At 41.1% G+C, this 24,752-nt stretch overlaps 1 protein-coding gene across 1 annotated transcript in view; it reads right to left on the reverse strand.

The window, feature by feature from the left end:
* Positions 1-24,517, reverse strand: part of CPM (carboxypeptidase M) — a 28,124-nt gene extending 3,607 nt beyond the window's left edge. The window contains exons 1-5 of the mRNA XM_036401030.2: positions 24,436-24,517; positions 24,093-24,249; positions 9,064-9,161; positions 1,679-1,851; positions 154-338 (exon numbers count right to left, since the gene is read on the reverse strand). Coding sequence (XP_036256923.1) covers positions 154-338; positions 1,679-1,851; positions 9,064-9,161; positions 24,093-24,249; positions 24,436-24,453 — 631 coding nt within the window. The 5' untranslated portion in view covers positions 24,454-24,517. The remainder of the gene's footprint in view (positions 1-153; positions 339-1,678; positions 1,852-9,063; positions 9,162-24,092; positions 24,250-24,435) is intronic.
* Positions 24,518-24,752: the final 235 nt, after the last annotated feature.

Consider the following 24,752-nt stretch of genomic DNA (forward strand, 5'->3'; position numbering starts at 1 on the left):
GGCAGTGAATTTTGATGGGGTTTATAAAATTCTGCCCATCCCAGCTCAAAAGCTTGAGGAACTTTGCAGGAACCCTTATAAATTTTGCTTTGGTACAGCCAATGTTCCTAAACCCAGTAAGCTGTGGGAGAACAGAGTTTGCCAGCAGCTTACCTGGGTTACCATTATCAAAGGTGTAACTGGCAACCAGGGCACCCCCATGCAGGTTTGCTGAGAGAACAAACGTTTCATTTTTGATCCAGTCCATTACTGCTTGAGTCTCTGGCTGAATGATGGCCCTGTTGTCTTCAAAGGCATCAGGAAAATTTCTGTTCAGATCTTCTCCGTTCCTATTGTACCTTAGAAAGAGAGAAGAAAGTCCCATTACTGTTTGCCTTCTGGCAGCACTGGCATTTTCATAGGCCACAATAAAACATTTCTAAATGGAAACAGAGAATATTTAACTTGCACACAGAATGTACACCTACTGATAACTGAATTAGAAAAACCAGAGCCAGATCAGAAGGACTTTGTCCTCTTCCTGTATGTGTTTTTCCTGCTTGTATGGAAGACCAAGGTAACTATTGAGTGGCTGTATCCCTTGGGCTGTTCTCACTCTCAACAGACAGAAAAAAACTAAGTCGAACACAGGATGCATTTATTCTCCCTGAACCTTAACGCCCAGCCTGTTCAAACACTCTCTTGCTTTTTCTCTCAGTTAGGTCAGCACAGGAATGAAGAAGGTATTCACTATTGACTGTGATAATTTTTGAGCTCAGTCTGTAAACTCTGTCTATTTGACAGTGAGGGGATAAAAAATACCCGGTCCATACAAGTCCCATCTATTTGCCAAGGAATACATTTTTTCTTAATAAAAAGGAGGGACTACACTGGTCACCTAAAGAAGAACTAAACTGCCTAAACTTTCTTTTCACTTGTTTCTGATGTTGCCAAGGCCAGTGATCCAAGAGAACCTCCAGCTCATGGGTTTGCTTCTTCTGCACATTCCAAATCTGTCCTTTGGGCATTTATTCCCATTTTCTCACTGTCTCTTTCCCTCTTCTAGCTTGTTAAGCTTTTCATCCCCTTTTTGGTCTCTGCAATAGTCACAATAAAGAATGTAAAAGCAGCACAGGATGCAATGCCAAGTTATATTTTCTTCTGTGTAGGTTTTCCCTACCATCACTATTAGCAAAGAACCTATTATAGGCAGCTCTGCTTGTGAAACTCCTCCTTACTAAATCCACATTCAACATGATTTTTAAACACATGGCTAAAGTCCATTCAACAAGCTTAGACACACCTTTTCTCATTAAGAAGGGTTACAGAACTCTCCAATTGAAATATATCCCTGTGGGTGGAATTTTCCTTCTTTTCTTGTAGCACTCTAAAGGTACTAGAGAAGAGGGAATTGTGCTTGTATTCACAGCCTGGGTCTCCTGCCTAAAAGGTGAGGTCATTACACCAATTCTGACCAATTTTTTTCTGGTTCCACCACATATAAACACCAGTCTGACTCAATCTTCCAGAAACTCTATGCCATAACAATGTGTCTTCAGAAGGGCACAGGCAAAAATTAGCCCTAGCACATCCTGTAGACTCTGCTCTCCACCAAGTGTGATTCAGTCCTCTGGCTAGCAGCAATTATTATTCCCCACCCATTTATTTTACCTCTCCCACCCTCCTAAGCCACCCTTACCTTCCTGGTGTGTAATAACAATCAGGCACTTTTGTATTTTCAAATCCATCAGGATTCATGGTTGGCATGATATGAATCCGGGTATTATTGAGCAACCGGGTAATAACTGGGTCACGTCCATAGCTGGTCACCAGGAAATCTATCAAATGGAGCAGGATTTCTCTCCCAACAGTCTGTGTAAAGAAGCACGAAATTTACTTTAAGTCTGATATGGAAGAAGAAAATAAATAAATAAATATCCACTGCCTTGAACTTCCAGGTTTTTCTTATGGACTACACAGACATAAAAGGCATATGAGAGCACACTGATCCACATTACTTTGTTTTATGCTCTCCCCTAAATATATTTAAAGCAACTGAATAGATTAAAGGAATCACTGGAGGGTTTTCACAAGGGTTTTAAACCCAGATCAACCAGACCTTTTTGTATAATAGGAAGCTGACTGTGTCAGATGCACAGCTTAAATCTTGCATGGATAAGGAACAGCTATAACAAAAACTAAAGCTGCCTGATAAACATCACGTGGGCTTGGGAACACTCCTCTGCATTTTCTCAGTCCCACTGCAGGGTTCCAGCTCTGTGCTGTGACCCCACACACGAGTGCCAGCACTGTGTGGCACCACTTGGCAGTGGAGCTTCAGAAGGAAGGGAGGACAAGTCTGCCATGTTTTCCAGGATGCCACAGAGCAGGATTTTTTCTTGTTGATCCTCATTTATGGGAAGTCAATATTAATACAAGATCAAAGAGGCCACATAGATACTTCTGTTACATTGCTTTATTTTAATGTCATGAGCATGTGCATTGGGGAAATCAAAAAAATCCTTAGAAAAGGACGTGGAAAGATATTTGGATACGGACTTTAGATCAAGGAGAGGTAGTTGCAGAGAAAAAGCTAAACGTTTTTGTTCATATAAGTTTGTGGAAGTCATGAAAGCTGACATCTCCCTGTAGTCTATCAGATTTTAGGCAAAATAGTGTCAAGAGTTAAGGACAATTCTATTCTACCCCAGAATCCACTGCTAGTGTTCATTGAGCCTGGCTTTCCAGGGGCACTTTCCACACCACTGTGACCCATGTCTCAAGGGTGCTTTAGGGATCCTAAACCCTGTCTGGAAAGGGAATAAACCAAGACTTGCAAGTAGATGAGTTCTAGAGATAACTTATCTCTGCTTTATCTGCAAGAACAAAGCCTCGTATATCGCAACAGGATCTAAACCAGCACCTGAGTATGTGAAAACAGACTGCTCTGCAGGTTTGATAAACACACTCTGTGAAATCCAAGACGGGATGCAACAGAACCTGTCTTGTACAGGCAGCTCTTGAAAAGGGTGATAGACATCTTGGGAACATTATAAGGGTGGGGGAAGAAAGGAGAGGAGAGGACAGGAGAGGAGAGAAATCAGCCAACTCATGGCCCTGGGCATGAGAGAGGAAGTTACCAGACTCAGAATCAGCAAGAATAGCTCTACCACAGAGACAAGACTGGACTGCTGCCTGGAGAACATGGGAGAGTGCTCTTCTCCTACTGTACTGCTCTCCAGTGCCTGACCAAAATAAGTCCCAAAAAGAAAGGGTAGAGAAGCAGGAGCAGAAAGGGGAAAAAAAGAAAAGGGACAAAAGAATGCGGTGGAAAAGAACAATGTTTACAAAGAATGAAAGATGACCAGATTTTCACAGATTATATTGTTTGAAATTAAAAGTTAATCCCTGATTTACTTACACGTACAGTGTTTTACCAACTATTTTATAGGATTCCTGGTATAGCTGTTGTTGTACTCAGGACATTAGGCAGTTCAGATTATCATAAAAGTGCTGGCACTGGGGTGATTACACTGTCAGAGAAGAATATACTTGTTACCACTGTTTTGGTGTGGTAACAGAGGGCTGGTTTTGTTTTGGTCCAGAGCACCCTGCATTGCTTGGGAAAGCACATCTGGAAGTATCTGAGGGAAAATTTTTGTTTCTGGGAAAGTTCAAGGTCAAGTTTGGATCAAGCCCTGGAAAGCATCTCCTGCTCAGTCCAGCTTTACCCTGTTACTACAGAGGTCAGGAGTGTCTCTGGATAAGAGTTGTGAGTCACTTAGCTTTATTTTAGAGCTTCAAATAAAGGATCTAGACACACTGAAGGTAGGCTGCTGACAGTAACCTTACTGGACAGACACCTTTACCAGCCTCAGGTTTAAGATGAAGATAGAGAGAAGAGCAGGAGACAGCATGTATGTGTTCTGGGCTTTGAGAGGACATGAACATTTAGCTTTGATTGCAGTATCTCAGGGGAGATGAGATGCCAAAGAAGATTGTGCTACTGTATTTCACAGGATGGGTGACAGAAAAGCAAAGGAAATCCCTTTCTCCCACCTGAGGGATACAATTAGACATTAAGTTTCTCTGTGCACTTTCAGATGTCAGCTTCCTCCTGTGCCCCAAAGGGAGAAAGTCAGCAGGAAAGGCTTCCAGTGATCCTCAGGAGAAGCCTTGAATGAAGAAGCGTGCATGTGTCAGGACATGGATCAACGCTGTAGAAAAGGGTGCAACTGCTGCTTCTGTACACAAATCCTTTAAACTTCTGACTCTGCCTGCTGGCAGGGCTGTGTCAGCACCCTGCTCAGTGCCACAGGGATTACTCAAGAAGCCTGAGCAGCAGCCAGTCAGGAGATTAAGGTTGGGTGCAATTGCACCTGTGCTGTAACACTTTACTGCAGCAGCCCTGGGTTTAGAGCAGTGCTGTTACCACATGATAGAGACCTAATACCAGGGGACTATGGGTGGATGGACTCTGCCCATTTTTATTATTAAAATTCTCTCCTTAAACATGGCCTGGTTTTTAAGCTGAACGATGTTGAAAGAAAGATCCAAACAGTCAGGAAGGACCTGTTCCAGGGCAGCACAGCCTTGCCTGGCTCCCTGCTCCAGCCCTGGCTGCCCCACAGGCCAGGCTCAGCATACCAGGCACAACCCCACCTAAGGAAGCTCAGTGTGAGCAGCAGGCCAGCCTGGTTTCCCACTGAAATGCTACACTTGCAGGATGTTATTTTTAACACTTGTACTGCTCTAATTATCATGCACTGCTGGGACACACCCCACTGGGGCTGCCCTTCTTGGCTAAAACACACCACTGGCTTGTGCCAGGTTTGGCACACATCCCTTCATTTCTGCAGCAGCAATCTCTATGGCCATCTGAGAAATACCACATGTATGACAGGCAAGTGCAGCTCTCTGGTCTATCACTGAAGGAAATGCTTTTGAACCAGTAACTGGCACAAGTTCTTACCACCTGGACAAACTCCACCAGCTTCAGGATTTACCTGGCTGAGACATGGGCAGCTTTTTCTTTACCCACTCAGAAGAGTGTGAAGAAAGATAAGGAAAAAAGTAACTGCAGCAAGGCAGTGTTAAAATGTGCTGAAATAGACCTCAGCAACATCCAGCTTTTTTCAAAGTCTGTAGTTAGCATTGAGATTTGATTGTTTTGAGTTTTTAAATTTCTGATGCTTGTGACCTTTTTTCACATCACATCAGCTAATACTGAAGCTAGGTGGAAAATAGTTTACTATACAATAAATGTTTTTATAAATAGTGGGGTTTTTCCTAGAGCAAATGCTGTTTCCTTCATATCACTTCAGTAACATATCACACAGGGCTGGGACACGGGAATATGGACTTAGGGTTCCTCATAGCAGTATATGCAAGTATTCTAGAAGTTGTGCAGTACATGCAGTATTTTTTTTGTGCAATCAGATGATAAAAAAACAGCCTTTTTTTCAACAGTGGTATTTTGATAGTGTAAATGCAGCTTCCATTAATTTTTTAGAAATAAGTGTAAGAAATTCTGCACAAGCCTCATTAGCTTATTTTTTGGTGATTCTTAAAGACTCCATTATATTGATCACAAATAAGTCTACTCCAGCCCTTAATCACTTAAGCCCTAATATTTCAGGAAACCCTACTGAGGATATGACTGTGTCTATGATGACATGGAAAATAGGGTATTAACTTATTTCACAAGATAAGGCAGCAGATAAACATATCCTTTCACATAGGCTAGTCCAGACCTATCAGTATAGGCTCAGTTTCACACAGTGAAACAGGAAAAATACTACTATTTTAATAATATTTTATACTACGACATTATTATATTATTTATATTAGTGTTTTATTTATATTATTATAAATAAACTATTGTTTATTATAAATAAGTGATCATATTATTTAATATTATTTGCATCGTTGCTATTTTATATGCTGAGAAAATAAAGTGATGAGAAGTGGACACTCTAAAAGAAAAGGACTGATATCAGCACTGCCATCCTGAGAAAGAGTTATCTTGTGATGGCCCCGTTACACTGCAGCTGCAGAAAGCTAAAGCCCTATACTCAGCACAGGAAAGGGGGAGAGCAGAAGCACCCAGGAAGTTCACAGCTCGTTCACACGTGCTTTTCCATAAGGGGTTTCCCTGCAGTGATATCCATGACTCAGGAAGAGCCTTCCAATTAGATCCTGTTTGTACAGAATGCACTCCAGTCACTGGCACAGAGGGTCCAAATGGTTTTGCTCCATTTGTGACTTAGGAGTATCTGGGGGTTTGGTTGTGGTTGATGTTAAGCAGGAGTTCTTCCTCAGGGAGGGGTGTGTGACTTGGAAAGAGAAGGTCTTTCAAGTAAGAGCAAAAGACTGGGACAAGAGGGGCTGCTGTCTAATTCAGAATGGGAGTTGCCCCAGAAGATCAGGCAACCTCTCCCTCACCTTCCCCCTGCAGAATTTAACAATATTTCACAGGCTTATGCATTTTATGCAGTCAATTACCATCATCTTGATTAAAGTTAGCTTAAATCAGTTTTCATTTGGCTCAGGTTAAACAAAAAGTACTGCTAAAAATGGTGTCCAGCTTCATGCAGGCAACATAAAGAATGGGAGAAGTTTTTTGTTGCCTCTCAGTGGATCTGGGGCAAAAGTTCACTCTATCTGGCAACAGTGAACACAAAATTACAATCTTTTAAATCTTGGCTGGTTATGTCTTAGAGTATCAAGAAAAATAAACTTACTTAAAAAAATAAATCCTTTCAGTTCTGAAAAAAATACTCCTCTCATGGTATTGCATACTCAGATTACTTTATTAGAACTTCCCTATTGGGCAGCTTTCCAAATAACCTAGATTTTCTTCCAGCAGCACGTGTGAACAGCCCACACACATGTAATTCAGGTTCCACCCCAACTTTTATGTTTTTGGAGCAGTGGGCCAGCTGAGTCAAAGTTAAGTTTCATATGCGTGATCATAACAGGCTGGAAGGGTGGCTTCACCAAACAACACTTGAGAACAGAACTTCTCATTTTTTATCTTTTGTGGAAAATGTCACTGAAGCACAAAAGGCCTGACTGGATCAATGAAGCCATAATCCCATCATTTCAATTTATGAAAGACTCTGGCATACAAGCTGAAGCTTGTTGTATAATTAGTGCAAAGCTTATCTGCCTAATATATTATAGAGGTAGTTGACTCTGTCCCCAGAGACCAGTCCAGCAGAATCTTAGATTATGGGGAAAAAATATTCAAGTTCTCCAATACTTCTCTATAAGAGAAATTAATTCCCTGCCATCTGAAATGCATTTATGATCAGATTTAAAAAAGTTCCAAACACCAACTGTGTTTGTATGTTTATTTGTTTCACCTGTATGTACCCAAAAACCACATATAGCAAAAATCATCATGAGGGTCTGAAAAGGAGGAATAGCTCTATTTCTGGAACGTTCCCTAGGTGTGAGCTTGGTCTGACAAATAACTGGAATGTTGGATGCCTTAGCCAGGCAGCTCAAGGATCAACCCTCCTCACACCATCTGGCACTGTGTCTGACTTTAAAAGAAAATCTAGCCTAATTTCCTCATGAAGTCAATAAAAAACTCAGATCCTAGGCAGTGATCTGAGTTGTCAATCCCCAGGAATTCCCAGCCCTGTGGATGTGCAAACAATGTGTGTTTCTATGGTCAAAGCTCCTTATGCATATCCAGCTGGGCAGTGATAATGACAGGGGTGCTTCCTTGTGGAGACTTCAGTATGTGTGGCCTTTTGCAGTCCAGCAATATTGGATTTACAAGCCAGCCCATCCTGGATGAGATCATATCCTGTCCTCCACCTCCTCCCCACCAAAGCTGGCTGATTTACAGTCAGAGGTTTGCCATCCCCTTCAGCAGCCTGCAGGGACTGTGGGATGGAGCCTCAGTTCCTGGATACCTTGGTGACACACACCAGGTGTGCTCCAGGAGCTGCAAACCCTAGCTTGGGCACCCAGTAACAAATGTACCCACCTGACACCATGAACCAGCTTCCTCCCACACAGAGTTAAACTCCCAAGCAGTCAAACTCCCAGCAGCACTTTGAGCAAGGCCAGTGTTGAACAAGGTGAAACTAGTCTAACTTGGGGAAAATTCTTGGCACATAGTGTCACAAAGTGCCTGTAGGCGTGCAAGTGCTCACACACAGCAGTAACTCCTGACATGTTACCCTTTGCACAGGATACACTTGCTACTACATCCATCTTTCTTGGTTTTGGGAATTCACAGTCTAGAACATATATATACGTATATACCTTGCTACTCCTGTTAAATTATTTAACCTTCACATGAAAGACTGCATAAAAACATATTGTGCAGTTTAAACTCATCCTGCAGATGACTAATATAATCAGGTAAAGGCAAAGAATAAAACAAATATAAAGCAAAAAAGTACTATAGAGAACAGTAAAGCTTTGATTCTTTCTGATTCAGATTCAAGTAGTGCACCAGGTAGTCTCATAATCATAATTTCTCCTTGATCATTAATAAGTGGGCATTCTTCCCAGAGCAAGTCTATTGTTCTGGCATTGCTTTTTCTTTTCTTGTACTCTGTGTTTCTTGTACTCTGTATTATCTCAGGTGAATCTAGCTGTTCCTAGCTTAAGGTTCCCAAGATAAATTTTCTTCCTACAATAAATAATTTGATGCTTCACAGCAATTATTGTTTAATCTTAGGAAGTATTTGAAGATTTCTATCAGTCATATTTCATGCCTAGGCAATAACAATGTACAAGTAAACTACTGCATCTGACTCATTGCTGGGAAACTTAAAGCCTCTGGGTTTACTCACGTGGAGAAGACAAAGCTCTCTACTTAAGAGAGGTCTTGAGTGTAGGATTGCTGGACTCTGCACCATGATGTAAGGTCTCCTAAGGCCCTTCCACCAAAACAAGGGAACTTTATTCTGAAAATTCCTCAATAAATACACACATATTTTGTCTTCCTTGAGTTACGAAATATGTCAATAATAAAAAGAACATGCCTGAGAGAAGCTCGCTCTAAACCTCTGGTACAGTGTATTTGGTATAAATGACATTGCAAAAATTGAAACGTACCTCATCCCCATGCATATTAGCAACATACTTGAACTCTGGAATGCCAATCTTATGATGGGTTGGAAACCTTCCCAGAACAAGAACCCACAGGTCTCTACCTTTAAGAGGGGAAGGGGAAAAGACATTTTTTAAAACAAGTGTAAAATTATACAAGCCTTAGAAGAATAAAAAGAGTTGGTCATTAAGACCATTGTACAAATCCTCGTATTTCATTGGTGCCCACTCAGTCCTATATACAACATATCAAAGTAGACTGTGGGGTTCTTTTATTCTATGAATATTTGCAATATTAGTTATAGGAATAAATATGTTTTGCCTTCTGCCCAAGTACATAATAAACCCTGCAATTTCTAAAGCATTTAACTAGGACTAGAAAAGAAGGCTCTTCTTTTTTTTGTAATAAACACTTTTCAAATTAAATTTAGCAAATAACACCACTCTTCCCCCCCCAAAATTTTAAATCATAAAGCTTTTCTGAAATATATACAGAAATTTTCATTATCACAAAGAAAGAACATCTGGTTTTGTACTAAAGACAACACAAAAAAGCTAAACATATTCATACATTACTACTCAGAAAACAGGAGGTGCCAGAAAGAGCCATATCAGAGACATATTTCAAATATATCAGCAGGGAAAGAATTAATAGCTACAGAAAGAGTATTAGTTAGGACCACTAAAGCTGCACAAGAAGCTGAACTTTAAGTACCAAAATAAACATGCATACATTTTGCAAGTCCACATTTAAGCAGGGGGAAGAGGAGAGGAGATTTTTTTGTTATTATTTTTAGTGATATTGTGGCATTTCAGACCTCATCTGCAAATCTGTGCTTCCCACTAGTCTGCTCAGTGAGGTGGAAAACTCAAGTTTCAGTAGATGGCAGCAATGATACTGGACCAGCTACTCGATAACAGCAGTGACAGGCTAAAGACTGCCAATGCCCAGACCCTGCAGTGTGGTAGCTGTCCCCAGCTCCACACAGGGCTTGTGGGGACCCACAACCTGTCTGAGAGGAGCCCAGCCACCACTGCTGCTTGCAGGACAGACAGAACATAGGAACTGCCACATGCAGTGCTATAAAAAGCCCTATTTCCTAAAGCTTTGTGGGTCATCAAATCTGCACTAAACAAACTCTGGAACGTATCAGCTTCCCATTCCTGAAGGCATGGCCACTGTAGTCATGCACACGCCACAGCATTTTTGTTTTCTATTCCAGCTGTGCAACTGGCTCACAGCAGCTCTACCACAAGGGTCGTGGCTTCAGGAATGGGAGAAAAACTTGAAGTGGACGAAGCAACACTGGATGATGCACTGAAACAGTTGTAAGAGAGGCAAAACTGAAGACAGTGATTGCCAAACTATATCCTCAGTTAACAGAATCAGAGTCTTAGGACCAAGAAGAGCAAGACAGTGCTGAGAGCTGAGAGATTCAACCAAGAGTGATCTCAGTATCCCCTGGTTCCACATTGGTGAAGACATTGGTGTTCAACCCCTGTAGCCACACCATGCACAAAGCTGTGAGATGATGCTACTGACTCTTTCATTAAAGGACAATGTGAGCAAGCAATCCATAGTTTTAAAAATAATTTTGTGGCAACTGATTTGGTAAGGAAGAAAGCTAGTTATTTGGCCTTGTTGTATGTAGAGCCACTGTTCATAAAAAAATAAAAAGTTTGATTTCTGTAGGCCTAGACAAGTTGCAGAGTGGAGAACCCAAAGACACTACCTTTTAATCACATTATTCTTCAAAAAGGAAAGAAAGAGAACACACAAATCATCTCACCCCAGCCCTTCTCCCTTTCAAAACCTCCAGAGCCCCTCTAATCTCAACCATCCTGCAGCTCTGTGAAAATAGATGACAAATCTTGCTGCAGTAGCATATATTTGGAACTGAAAACAATCCTGGTAGTGAAAAAACTGTTATTCATAATCAAGCATGGACAACAACCTCAATTTTCCAACTCTGCAATGTGTCATTTTCTCTATAGCTGTATCCTGGGGCAACTTGCAATGAATTACCAAGGAGTCCTTCCAGAATGCTCCTATGATTCTTTGTCCTTATGCCCTCTAAGGCCTGCTTCCCAGCTCTCATTCCCTCTTTTGGAAGGCAAGTTCAGACATCCCTCCTTGGTGCCAGCTGCCACGTGGGCTTCTGCACCAGGAGGAACACACCTGCTTACAGCAGTGACTGCAGCCTTTCTGCCACAGCCCAAGCCCAAAGGTGGCTACTGCATGCAGATCATCAAACACACTCAAGCAAAGAGTCCACGCAGAGATAAAGTGCTCTAGATGTTTCCATCATTTAAGATTTTCTACAAATAATAGCGTATCCTGGTATCAAACTAAAAAATAATACTTTCAGTGTCTTGCCATCAGCAGTACTTGTTCCTGCTGCTCTCACTGTGGATTTCACTCATGGGAAACACAACGAAGAGCTAACTATGGACTAACATTAAGTACTGATGTAAATTGGTTGTTCCTGCATTAGTGTTCCGACTGTTTAGAGTTTGTGTGAGGGCCATCTACACGATAAACACTTCCATGAACTGAGATACCAATTATTTCCTGGCATTTCCAGCTTGTAAGAAGTACTAAACCTTCCATTAACAATTAAAATACATTCCTGGGTCTGCTCAGCCTGCAGTACTGGATAGTGTATCTGGGAGGGATGATGTAAGATTTCTTTCCATACGGCTGTAATTAACTGCATGTAAAAAGATTCAGCATATGGATGGTTTCCTTTAATCAGCAAAGCCTAGATAACTCTGGTTTGGTACCTGAAGGGAACAGCTAAGCTTCCTCTCATGCTTGAAAAGCCATTTCTCACTGCCAAATTGCCAAACCAAAACTGACGTCAACTAATTAGTGAACTATATTTCAAGTGATAAAGACAAACGTGTGTTTCTAACTCTGTGTCTCAGGACAAGAAACAAGACTTGTATTGGAGCAGAGCCAGACCACACAGCTTCTAGTAGAATGAGAAGCCTTTTTAATTTTTTAAAAAGTTTTCTAGCATTGCCACTAGTTCACAACGTAGTGTCATATTCTAAACAGATGTACAAAACCCGGTAATTAAAATGAAGAATTGAAACTGATCTCCAGATCTACTGGGAAAGAAATCAAATCAATTTGTAGATGTTAGAATCTGGATTGTGCTTCCTGTTTTTGTTCTGAATTTTATTTCTGCTTTTCTTCACTTTGTTCTTTACAGCTTCATTTATGAAAAACTCATAATTTCAAAGAAAGTTATGGCTAGGAAATGAAGTGAAATGACTGGGGAATGGCTCAGACCCGCTGTCAGTAGCAGTCAGGCTAGAGTACTGATTCAAGAGTTTGCAGGGAGGACCACTTTGACCAAGAAAAAGCAATAGACTGACTACAGTCCTCCTGGGTTGGCCTTGAGTTGCACACTGGCTTCACGGGCAGGAATTGCTGTAATGCTGATCTGTGTTGAAGCAGCCCCCACCTAGAAAGGTGCAGTTCAGAGAGGAGGGGAAGAGAGATTAACTCTCATTAGAATGCAAGGTCCCAGAGCAATTAAATCATAGAACCAGTCTCAGAACCATTTAACAGCCCAGGTTAGAAGGAAGAGATCATCTGGGCCAACCCTACATGGGAAAGGAAACGTAGATAAGACTTTGTTCAATTGCATCTTTAAAACCTCCAGTGGGGAGGACTCTACCTCGTTTCTGGGGAAGTCATTCCAGTGAATGATTCTCACTGTATAAAATTTTCTTCTATTGAGATGAAAGCTCTCATAGTGCAACTTGTACCCATTGCCCCCTGCTTCTTTCCACATGGCTTCTTGAGAAAAGAGAGGATCCATCCTCTTTGTAGCCACTCTTCAAGTGCTAGAATTCTGTGACAAGATTCCACCCTAAGCATTCTCTTCTCCAGGCAGATGAGCCTCCTCAGTGCAAAACACTACCACAGCTAATGAAGGACTTCAGGAGTAATTCCTTTTGCTAAACTATCATCAGCAGCACCCTTGCCCTGAGGTACTCTGATTTGTCATTACCAATTCAAGCTGGAAAATCTAATGCCATTTGGGAACTTTTCTTCTGCAAGGGGACTGCCCAAAACCACACACAGCTTGATTCAGATTCTAAGAGAATTTGAAGTACCAGTACATTATTTGTATAACCAGAAATGGTTAATCAGAATGACTGATGTAGCAGTACTGCCTTACAAATATGAACAAATATGTGATTTTAATCTAGCCAGACTGAATAAAACACTGCCAAAATAAGCTACATACCTGAAGCTGAAATCAGACAAACATCTGTAAGAACAACTGAACATCAAATTCTTTTGTGAGCATTTTTCTTTACTTTCAGGTATACTGAGGCAGAATGGATTAGCTAAAGACTTGGCCTGTAGTAGCACTGGCATTAGTAATGAACAAAGTTGATATGCCAAGAAGAGCTAGAACACTTTAAATATAAGAAAGTTATAAGTCTTCAAGTTATTTTAAAGAATAAAGAGATACAGATCAATCCCATACATCAATCAGGTATGTTTGGCAGTATTCAGCATGGTGCTTAGTAAGCAGAAAAAAGCCAATAGCACCCAAGGTAACATTTGGCTACAGGTTTATTATTTGTCACTGGCTACAGCCACTGACAGCCATTGAGTCACTATGTGGGGCCCACTGCTAAATTTAATACTTCTGGCCTCTTCCCACAGACCCCTCATTACAGACTTAAGGCGCTCTCTCTCAGCAAAAAGTAAATAGAAATATCAATTTCCCACTATTTAATCAGCTCCTATCTACTCCAAGAGATTACACCAGTCACTCTAAATTAGAATCAGCACCATATAAACAGAACTGAAGGAATAAACAATGACTCTAAAAAAACACTAGATACTGTTTATTTGTATCCAAAGCACTTGAGAAGGAAAGGGAGTCAAAACAATTCATTGTTCACATGCTTGCTTATCTTCCTAAACGTTTAACTAAATCTTTCGTTGATTGGGATCCATAGCTGCTTTGGACACTTTCACAAGACTTGGATCTTATGAGAACAGCAACCTTTTCTTTCCTATGTACATGTGAGTCATCACTGTACCATTTCCAGTTCTCATAATCAAGTTGAACACACTCTTTATACAAAAATGAAAAATTGCCAATGCAGAACATAGTCTCTACAATAGTAGCTTACAGGTTATTTGAACAAAAATCAAGAAATAAAAATAAATTTGTAAAAGCCAAAGAAAAACAACACAGAGGGAATACTGGTTTTAAATTAAGATATACTAACCTTATTCTGTATTGCTCACTAAGAAGATGAGAAGTCTGAGCAGGCTTTTTCTACTATTTACACTAACTGGTTTCGTATTTACACCCAGAAACCAAATAGATTATTTTTCCCTTTTCACAAACTCTTGTTTCTATCACCCTAAGTTTTTAAACGTAGTTCTAAAAAGGTATATGTTATATTCTGAGAAAGCTATGAAACTGGTATGCATCTAGTAATTTTCAGAAAAGCTATTGTATATTTGAAAGCAATAAATATTACCAATAGTACCATTGGATCATCATGAATAAAGTGATTGCTTGTAACACAAGCTGGTCATAAGGGACAGGGGGTTGTTTGTTTTAAAGTGCTATTTATCCAGATTCAATAGTTTTGTTTAGCCTACACTTTGAGCACCAGAGACAGAGGATGTAGAACTATTTCTGCCACTTGAAGGTAACAGAAGGAGCATTCTACAGGTTGTGGCTTATATGTGGCCGAGAAGTTACTGGTGCACTTTGAGGATTTGAGTTCACTGAAGTACCTCACCAAGAGACTTGCTACACCTATCCCATATAAATCCTTGTCAGATCTCAGACATTATGTTTGCCTCAAGAATAGGAAGCTCACAACCATACACATCTCAACACTGACAAGCAGACTCCTACAAATCCAGACACTGAGTAGCTCCCCCCACCTTTTAATTCAATGAAGGGGGAAAAATGGAGACTAGATAAATTTTTAAAAACTAATCCAGTCTCTGCCATGATCACCTTTTTCTGGTTTAGTTAACAAGCTACATTAGTCTGACCAGCATTTCCAGATTCTCTCCTAAACCAGGTAACAAATGTCTCTAGAAACACTAGCAAGCGGCTTTCAGGAAAGGTAACAAAGACACAAGGCAGCAACTAAGGATCAGGCTGTGTCACCATCTACTAGTAGAGTAATTTGGTTCTTAGTCTCTTGAACAAACACCTTATGATGGTCTTTGTTTATTCTTGGGATTTTGAGATCAGCCTAATGCAATTGTGTATCAAAGCAAGCTTTGTACTCTAGGCACACCACGATCAGGGAAAATGCTTCATCAGAACCATGCTGGCTGCACACTGCTTGAAGTGCATAGCAGGGGAGGCATCTGTGCCTACCTTATTCCCCTAATTTTCCCTAGCTGCTCTTTGGAAAATGGAATAATGGACACAGTAGGAGTACATTTCTTATTGAGAACAGAATTTGCTTTTATTTTAGATTTAGGATAAATGTTACTTTTTCAGATGTGTTCAAGCTCTGTTTAAATGCCCCAGGTAACTGCAAGACCATGGATGCAGAACACACTGGCTAGGGACAAACAGGAAATGTAACTCAACTGTCCTAAATCCACTGTGAGCTCAGCATGTTACATAGCAGCTACAGTAATTTAATTAAGTGCCTCTGACTGCCATGGTCTGACCTTTCCCAAAACAACAAGTAAGTCTTAGATATCAAACTGCAGAATCATCTGCTTAGAAACATCCTCTACCCTCTTTCTCACATTTGAGCCACTGCACAGCTTATAAGAGTGAACAGTTTTACAAGGAGAGTGTTCTCTCACCTGTGAGGGGAAGAGATCTACAGCCAGTCCAAGGCATTATCTTTTTCCATGTCCACTTCTTAAAATTAATCTTCTAATTAATAAAAAAAGTTCCAAAAGCAGAACTTCCAGAAAGCTTAGAAATCACATGCACATTCAGATTTCATTTAAAAAAAAATCCCAGCCCTAAAAATTATCTAGATCTCTCTTCTACACAAAAACATGTGCAGGATGACTGTCTAATGAACTAAATGCTTCACTGTAAGAAGTCTTGCAAACAATTAATTAATGTATCATAAGTAGGTCTCCATGTACTTATGTGAACACAATATGCCATAGCTACACACAGCAAACCTTTAATTAGGTAGCCCTGAAAATAAGCAAGACTGGTTCCTTCAAGGATCTACAGCCAGAGGTCCTAGGCAGAAAGGCTGGGCAGAAGGGATGCAGGGCACACTGCTCTTCTTCTTTTGTGGGAAGTGAATGGAAAGCCACCAGAAACACTTTTCTACTAAAAAAGAAGTGGGGTAGGAGGGGTGTGTTACTAAGTTCTTCTCAAGCTAAAAGGAGAATGCAGACAAATTGACCATCTGGGTAAAACCCAGACACAAGATGAGAGTTTTATTTCTTTAAGTAAGCTTGTGATTAGGATCACATTTCATTTACAGGGCTAAAAATGTATGCACAATGCTCCAGAATGCAGAATCCTACAACAAATGAGGGGGAAAAAACATTCATTTATGCCCATTGTGCACCATTGTTAGTACCCTGAGTTCTATATTTCACTTAGTTTTAAAACAAACAAAACCCCCAAACACAAAATATCTTACATAATTACTTCCTCAACACCAGAAAGGGATATGGATACTGCATCCACCAGCTGCAATTCCTGATTCTGTGTTACACAAGCTCCAGAGCATTGCTAACTTCACTGATGTGAGTTACAATATCCAGTAGTCAATTCTGCCTGTTTCTAAACAAACACAGAAAGCTGCAAAGTCTTGCTGATGGGAAACAGGATGGCTGCAGCCCTAAGACTTTTATTGCTCTGAAAAACAGATTGACACATATATGCTGCAACCAGACAACTGCAAAGCAAAAGGTAGAGAGGAAGCAGGAGAACAGAGATTTTTCTCAAAAGGCAGATTCTAAATAAATGCTACTCATGTGAACAGTGTACTATTTCTAAACAGATCAGATCTTTCCATTTTGAAGTTACAACATTAAAACTTCAGTACTAGATAACAGTTTATATAGGAGAAATGTTTGATCTATGTTGCTAGGATAGGTTCCCCTCACACTTTGTTTATTTATTTAAGCTGGGACAGAAATCTCTGATGCAGCATGTTCCACAGGAAAAAAACAAATGAACAAACTTTCCTCCAAAATATTCTGAAAGTGTATTTAAGTAGGAGAGATCATAGAAGGCAGGACAAAAATGATTGACCAATTCACAGCAAGTGTAAAGAAGAGAAAACTTAAGCAAATAATTTTACTTTCACTGCAAGAGAATAGGAATGCAGTCAGTGACTGCATCTCCAAGAGTAATGTCTAAGCTTATCGATCTTTTAAACATCTGATGCTCACCAAACAATATGCTTTTTATAAATGACCCATGTGAAAAGCATAGTTGTACTGACAGGAAAGAAAAGTTAAGTCTTGTTATCATCAGATAAAATCTTAGTACTTGGCTATTGGAGGACTGATTGCAGACAAACTACTTGTGTCTCATCACGGGAGTCAAACTGCCAGAGGATGCAGTCAGATAATATATACGAATCTATATTTCAGCATTTATAGAATTTTTAGCTTCAGTTAGGACAAATAAAATCTAAAGCTAATATAGTAATGGTGACTTCTAGTTAAACACATGATTTAGAGCAAAGCTCAGTTGGGAGCTGAAGACTTAAGAATTCAAGTTAATACTTCTTGTTTTTAAAGTCATTATTTAGTTTTCACTAGATAAACCATGAAGGAGCCAGTACTCCTTCCCTGTTTTATTTCCCCTTCCCATCACAGTGAGGGACATTATGTGCTGCAAATAAAAATTACAAGGCTATTAATATCAAGCCCATCTGTGAACCCAAACACCTTCTCAATACCAAAATGAACATGTAAACCTACTTAAAATCTTATTAACATACATTTATATGTCACACATACTGTCAAAGACAAGAACAAAGATGGTTATAAGGAGAGACAGGAAAGAACAAGTGACCCATAACAGGCAAAAAAATTCACAAGTGAGCAAGCATGGATAAGAATTTAACTATCACAATAAGTTTTAGAATGCCCATTTTTACATGGAATTCTGGACTGGAGCTAAGCAACTTTAGTATTATTTGCATCATGGGGCCCCCAGAGTAGAAAATGTCTCATTCATTCTTGTTTCTAAAAACAAACTTTGAAAAGCCTCGATGTTTATATCATCTATGCTTTATGCTTGCATGACAAGCCTGCAAGGAAATTTGTGGGGAGATAAAGAGGAGGGAAGGGAAGAAGAGACATTATCAAGGACTGGAGACAGGAGGAAAGTCATCTGCAGCAGTCAAATGGAACAAACCTAAGGTAACAATCCTCTACACAAATATACCTCGCATAATGTAACCACAGAAAAAATAACTGCAATGTAGTCTTTAAAGACAACACACTTGCTATGGATTTTTCATCTAGGCAATTTGTTTGACAAAAAGAATTCTCTCTGTTACCTTTCATTTTTCTTCCTACTTTTAAAAACACTGGCACTAGCATTTAATAATGGGTAACACCAAGAAATTCACCTCGAAGTACAGTGGGCTGTATAAAACCTTCTCATTCTATTTTTATGCACTGCCAGAACCCTTGATAATAATAATTCCCAATGAAACAATAAAACAAACATTTTATGGGTAATGTATTTCAGCTTTGTTTTCCCCAGCAGTAAAACTTCTTTTCTAGTACTTTAAAAAAAATAAAAACATCTAGAACATAAAAGTCTGTAATGTAAATTCAATAGAATTTACAATGCACTTTACTATTGATGGCAGTAACTCAGGCTTCCTCCATACTGTGTCAAAATAAATAACTTAAAATGAGTTCCCAGCTACATACACACACTATTTATGTGTAGATGAGACAAATACAATACCTGGCCTTTTATTATTAAATATTTTCACTGAAGTGCAAATCAGCACTCCCCTGTTCACCATAAATGCCTAAAGGTCTCAGCCACCCATAAATGCCTGCTGTTGATACCTGGTATTAACAGCACAGTGTCAGAAGGGTCAGGAGGTCTAAGCTGACCTCTGGCACACCTTGGGCACACATTCCACTGATGCTGGTGAGCAGTGATGGACAGGTTAATTGCCCAGGTTTTCTATTGACTCTATTATCAGGCACACGTTGCATACAGCACTACCTGAGTCCCAATCCCTAGCACGCCCTACTGCCAAAGTCACAGCTGCTTATCAGATGGAAACCTGGGCATGTTCATTCCCTCCTGTTTTCCAAGGAGAAAAACACATGAATGCAGGCAGGAAGGGGACAAAGTGCCCCAACAGGCCCCTTATCACTGAGAAACCTGGCCTGCTGTGAGCCCTGCTGAGCACACAGCACAACCCATGCATGCAGCCACGGGCGAGTCCTGCACTCCTGAGCTACAAAACCCACAGCAACCATACACACACCCCCTGCACACTTCGGCGTCTCCTGTTCACAGAGCAGGGACTGCAAAATGCTAATAAGCAAGACTCACTACTTAAAAACAAAACCAAAAAAATTCCCCCAAAGTTAGCAAAGTGTTTAAGATTAATGGATAGAATGTGTCTGTCCAAGGGCAACAGAGAGAGCGACTGAGTATTGGTGTTCACTAAGCATCAGATGACTTGGATGACTAAGCCACATTGCTCTCAACCAAAGAAGCTTTCAGGACAGCTCTTTTGCAAGGTATTTCTGAGAATTTCTAGTGGAACCAGAACAAAATCTGGTCAGTTTCTTTTAGTTTTTGTCTCTCCAGTGATCTGCCAAAGGGATACTAATATATAAAGTCAACTTTGAAATTTCATTAAGTAAAGACAGGGGTACTTTAACCATACACAACCCTTCCCTCAGTGAGCAGAGTCTGGCCTGAAGATGTTTACAACTGTCCCAAAGTTGACTGGAATTCTAAAAATGCAGACTGGCCTCCAGAAAACCTAGATCTAAACCAAGCTGTAATTAGCATGCTATCACTTTATCTCAATCCAGAGTGTATCTGAAAAGGCTTTTTAGAGTGTGGATCTACTACAGAAGTTATTCCATTCTTGCAATACCTGGCTGGTTTTGTCCTCCTAAGGAGGTCATCAGTTCAGTTAGAATCCTTAAGTCAGCTTCCCACCATCCTCATTTTCTTTTCAAAGAATAACAACAGCACTGTATCTTGAACAATGAAAAGCCACAGATCATACATGTACATTGACTGTTTTCCTTTTGGTAATGCACTCTAAGATTTGCTTGCTAAGAGTCAGTCAGTTTCTCACTGGGGTGGCATTAGGCAGGATGGGTTAATATGATTATACCAGGTCCCATTCTCCCATCCCAGAGTGATGCAGCCCTGCAGGTTCCTCTATTATTATAGAGTGCACACTCTGTTCTGAGGTTGGATATTGGATGTATCAGAAAACTGAACTCCTGACAAAAAGCTTTTATAACTTTATTCAACAACACACCTGAAACAATGTAAAAGAATTAGGGTGTTTTCTGAGCCATCACGCATCTCTGCCTACCTGCTGCTAAGACTCTATCAGTTTCTCACAGACCAAATTACCTACAGATCTTGAGGGATGTGATGATACCTACTAAATTAGACCAAAAGGTAACACTCAGTTTTGTCAGCCAATGAGCTACATCTTTTAAGCTCCTTTCTCCCCTCATTTAAGGATAACAGCTTAGCAGATGAGATACATAACTAAATATCATAGCTTCCAAATCAGATCTGGAGACTGAACAGGCCTTTGCCAGTCTAGAACACATTGTTTTCAGTAATTTGGCAGAGGTGCTCCTAGTAATCTGGCAGGGGGGAACTTCTATATGGTGATGTAAACCGCCACAAAACAAATTTGGCATCATTCCATTTGTTTTCCATTGAGGATCTTGGTACAGATTCTGCTGTGCACACTGCTATTACAGTCTACATGCATCAAATAAACACACTATGTAAATCTCACCTCAGATTTATCCCTAACAAATCACACTTGACTGTTTTAGGGTTTTATGCAGAAATGACTGAATTAGTGAGAGGGAGCAAAGCACCCTATTTCTTTAGTCTTGACCTTAGCAAAGCTTTCAACAGAATCACAGATTCGGGAATTGCATGGGACCTCTGGAGGTCACCTGGTCCCACTCCTCTCCTTAAGCAGGGCCACCTACAGCCACCTGCCCAGGACTGAGTTCAGACAGATGTTGAATGTCTCTAAGGATTCTCCCTGAGCAGCCTGTTCCAGTGTCCAGTCACCCTCATGGTGTCTTTGTAAACAAGATGGGATTATGGATTTGGGATTATGGGATTATGGATTAGACTACAGTAAAGTAGTCTAGAAGCTGACTGGACTGAACGACTGGTGGTTCAAGAGGCAGCAAATTATTAGCAGCATTCCTCAAGGGTCAGTACTGGGGCTGATGCTGTTTAATATCTTCATCAGGGCAAGGGCTGCCATTCAGAGAGCCCCTGGTAAACTGAAGGAATTTCTTGACAGCAAACTTAGGGAATTTGACCAAGATAAATGCAAAATCCTGCACCTGGAACAAAAGAACCCCATGTATGGATAATCAACTCAAGAAAATAATCCCATGCAGGTACAGACTGCAGACTGGCTGGGTTGCAGCTGTGCAGCTGAAGGGCTGCAAGGTGGCTCAGGTACCTAGAGACTCTGTGGAACCTCCACCCTTGCAGATATTTGGAAGTAGAGTGGAGAGGGCCCTGAGCATCATAATTAACTCTCAAGTGAGCCTGGCTTTGAACAGGAGCTCAGACTAGATAGCCTCCAGACCTAAATTACTTTATGATCTGCCTGAAGCAGCTGAGGCTTCTGACATGAAGAGTGTTTAAATAGTTCTCTTAAAGAACTACACACGATCACTTTCTGAAGTGGTAATACACAGGTCCCTATCACCCTCCACAACTTCTAAGAGCTGGATTTTTACATCCTTGCAGAGCTCTGAATCTACACACACCAACCAAAAGTCAAGCCTTTACTTCACATTCTTCATAATTCAAGTCTAGATGGCAGTATAAAATACTAGATTACTAGATAAAATTTGGCATAGATTAACAAATAATGTGGGAACAATAGCCATTCATGATAACAGTAAAATAATGTCTGTTGACTTTATAGGTGTTGCTTGGATCCATGGGATATTGTATTCATCATCAAGAATTTTCATATCAGGAGTATCAACTTACTGCATCACACTGATCTCAGTTTTATAGTACTTAAATAAATTTTTGTTTCTTGTCATCAAGAAGTACATTTTGCTACCATGGTTTAGCAAACTGGCAGGAGGACAACACTAGTAAACCCACACAGGTGTGTGCACACACAGACAGCCTTGTTTGCAGCAGCTTTACTGAGAATAGAGGAACAGAATTTCAACCCATGGACCAAAATTGAAACTTTATTTTCACCAGAATTCTATAACCACTGTTATCATAAAACTTTCCTTTAGCATGAGCAAAAACACCCCCCAAATTAGACCCTAATTCAGTACTGTCCCCTGCCATGTTCCAGGTGACTCTGAAGGCTCATTTCTCAACAAAGGTAGAAATCTCTTAACTTTTAGAATAGAGGAGCACTACACATTTTTCACCTCCATTCTGCTTTACGTGGCACTGAGAATAATAGCAAGGAGAGCCCACACAATTCTCTTCTCAGAGTCTGGCAAAGCAGAAGGCAATATATCAAAATCTGAATGATGTTTCAGTGCATTGCTCCATCACAACCAAGAGAGGATGATTTTCCAGTTTTCATGCTGATGGAACTCAGACAAGTTGAACACCTTATGTTATCAGGTTTCAGGTATCCAGATATGTAAAAGCCAAAGTTCCAATCTCTCAGGTTGGATGAAAGGCTTTTGCCTACCCGCACAAAGATAAGCCAGCTGAGTTTCTGGCAGAAAAGTCATAATCTATTCCTATCATCACAATGTTAGCTAAGTTCTCTAAAGGTATGAAAATGAGGATGTGGATAATTGCTAGTTTGCAGTGGAGAGAACTGTACTTACAGGAACTAACCTCTTGCATGGATGAATAACATAATCCAATCTAATTCTGCCTTTGATGAAACCAAAACCAACACAGCTGAAATAACTTTAAGATTCCTTTTCTACTTTGAGATACATGGTAAAACAAGTGAGAAGCCATGAAAATGTCTCCATGATCATCTATCAAGAAGAATACAGATTTTTATTTTTTTAATCACAAGTGTGGATTTGATAACAGATGCTACAAATGTCTCCTTCCAGTAGTACAAAATGGGATTAGAGGAACAGATGATGTCTCTAAAGAATGGATTTTCTATCTAGTTTTATAGCTCTTATCAGAGTGATTTAGTTTCTTGAACTGAAATCTAGTAAAGCAGTTTGGGTTTTTTTGTTTGTTTGTTTTCTTAGAATTAAACAGATGTACATTAGTGTTTATTAGCATGTGGACTTTAATCTTTTAAATCTCTTTTGAAAAATTAGCCACTTCTCCCCAAATTTATGGTAAGAAAGTACCAATCACAGGGAGATAAATTAAAATATCAATATAAGGTCAGAAAGGTGATTACTGACTTCAGTACATTTTCCTACAACATTTGAGACTGAAATCCTATTCTTCATCTACAGCACAGGACCTTGTATCAGGAGGTATTTTTAACACAACCACAAGTTAGGAAACACACTTCTTTAATTATAGTCCTTCCCAGAATGGGCACTTGGCAAAGGGGTCCCACACATTCTACGCTCCATAAAGACGGCCCTCTTTCTGAAATTGCCACTCAGGACGTTTCCAATTCTCAGAAACATAAATGTTGGGAGAAATTTTACCCTGATGACACATACGATGCTTCAGCCAGAGTGTGTTATTCACGCTTAAGCAAGAGGAACACGAAATTTCACAGAGATTGGTTAGAGCAGCCCCGCCGCCAGCAAGCAGCCACGACACGCCACCTTTACCCACACCTGCCCTGTGAATTAGTTAGAACAAAAAGTGTCTCTCCTCTCGGCTTACCTTCCACCGACCGGCCGATGCTGTGCAGGTGGGTGAGGGAGGGGTACGCGGCGTGCACCCCCCTCAGGAACTCCTCCAGCTCCTCCGTGTGGTGGTACTTGAAGTCCAGCGCGGCCGCCGCAGAAGCCAGGCAGAGGATGAGGATGCCCACCGCGTCCTAGGAACAGACAGATGAAGCTCTCTCCGCGGGCTTCTCGCCGTTCAGCGGCAGCGCCGGGGCAGCGGCCAGCCCGCGGAGAGCCAGCCCGCACTCCCTCCCTCCTTCCCTGTCCCCTGTCCCCGTGTCTCCCCCGCCCTGCCGTGCCGTGCCGTGCGGTGCCGGCGCAGGTGCTGCCCGCCGTACCGCGGCCGCCGCCCGCATGCTGCCGCCGCCACCGGGGCTCTGCCGCGCCGCGCCGGGCGGGGGCCGCCATCCCCGGCCTCGCCCTGCCCTGAGTGACGCGCCCTCCATCCACTCAGCTCCCCCGGCCCGCCCAGGGGTCGGGGCCCGGGCCGGGCACGGACAGACATCCCTCCCTCCCCTTGTCGCTTGTCCCCTCCCTCCCTCGCTCCCGCCTCGCCGGAGTTCCCACCTGCGCGGGGCACGGCTCCCGTGCGGCGCTGCCCTCCCTTCATCAGCCCCGGCTGCTTTTTCCTCGTTTTTTTACCGGAGGGGGTGAG

Source organism: Molothrus ater, chromosome 5 (genome assembly GCF_012460135.2).
Source record: "Molothrus ater isolate BHLD 08-10-18 breed brown headed cowbird chromosome 5, BPBGC_Mater_1.1, whole genome shotgun sequence".
Classification (NCBI taxonomy): domain Eukaryota; kingdom Metazoa; phylum Chordata; class Aves; order Passeriformes; family Icteridae; genus Molothrus; species Molothrus ater.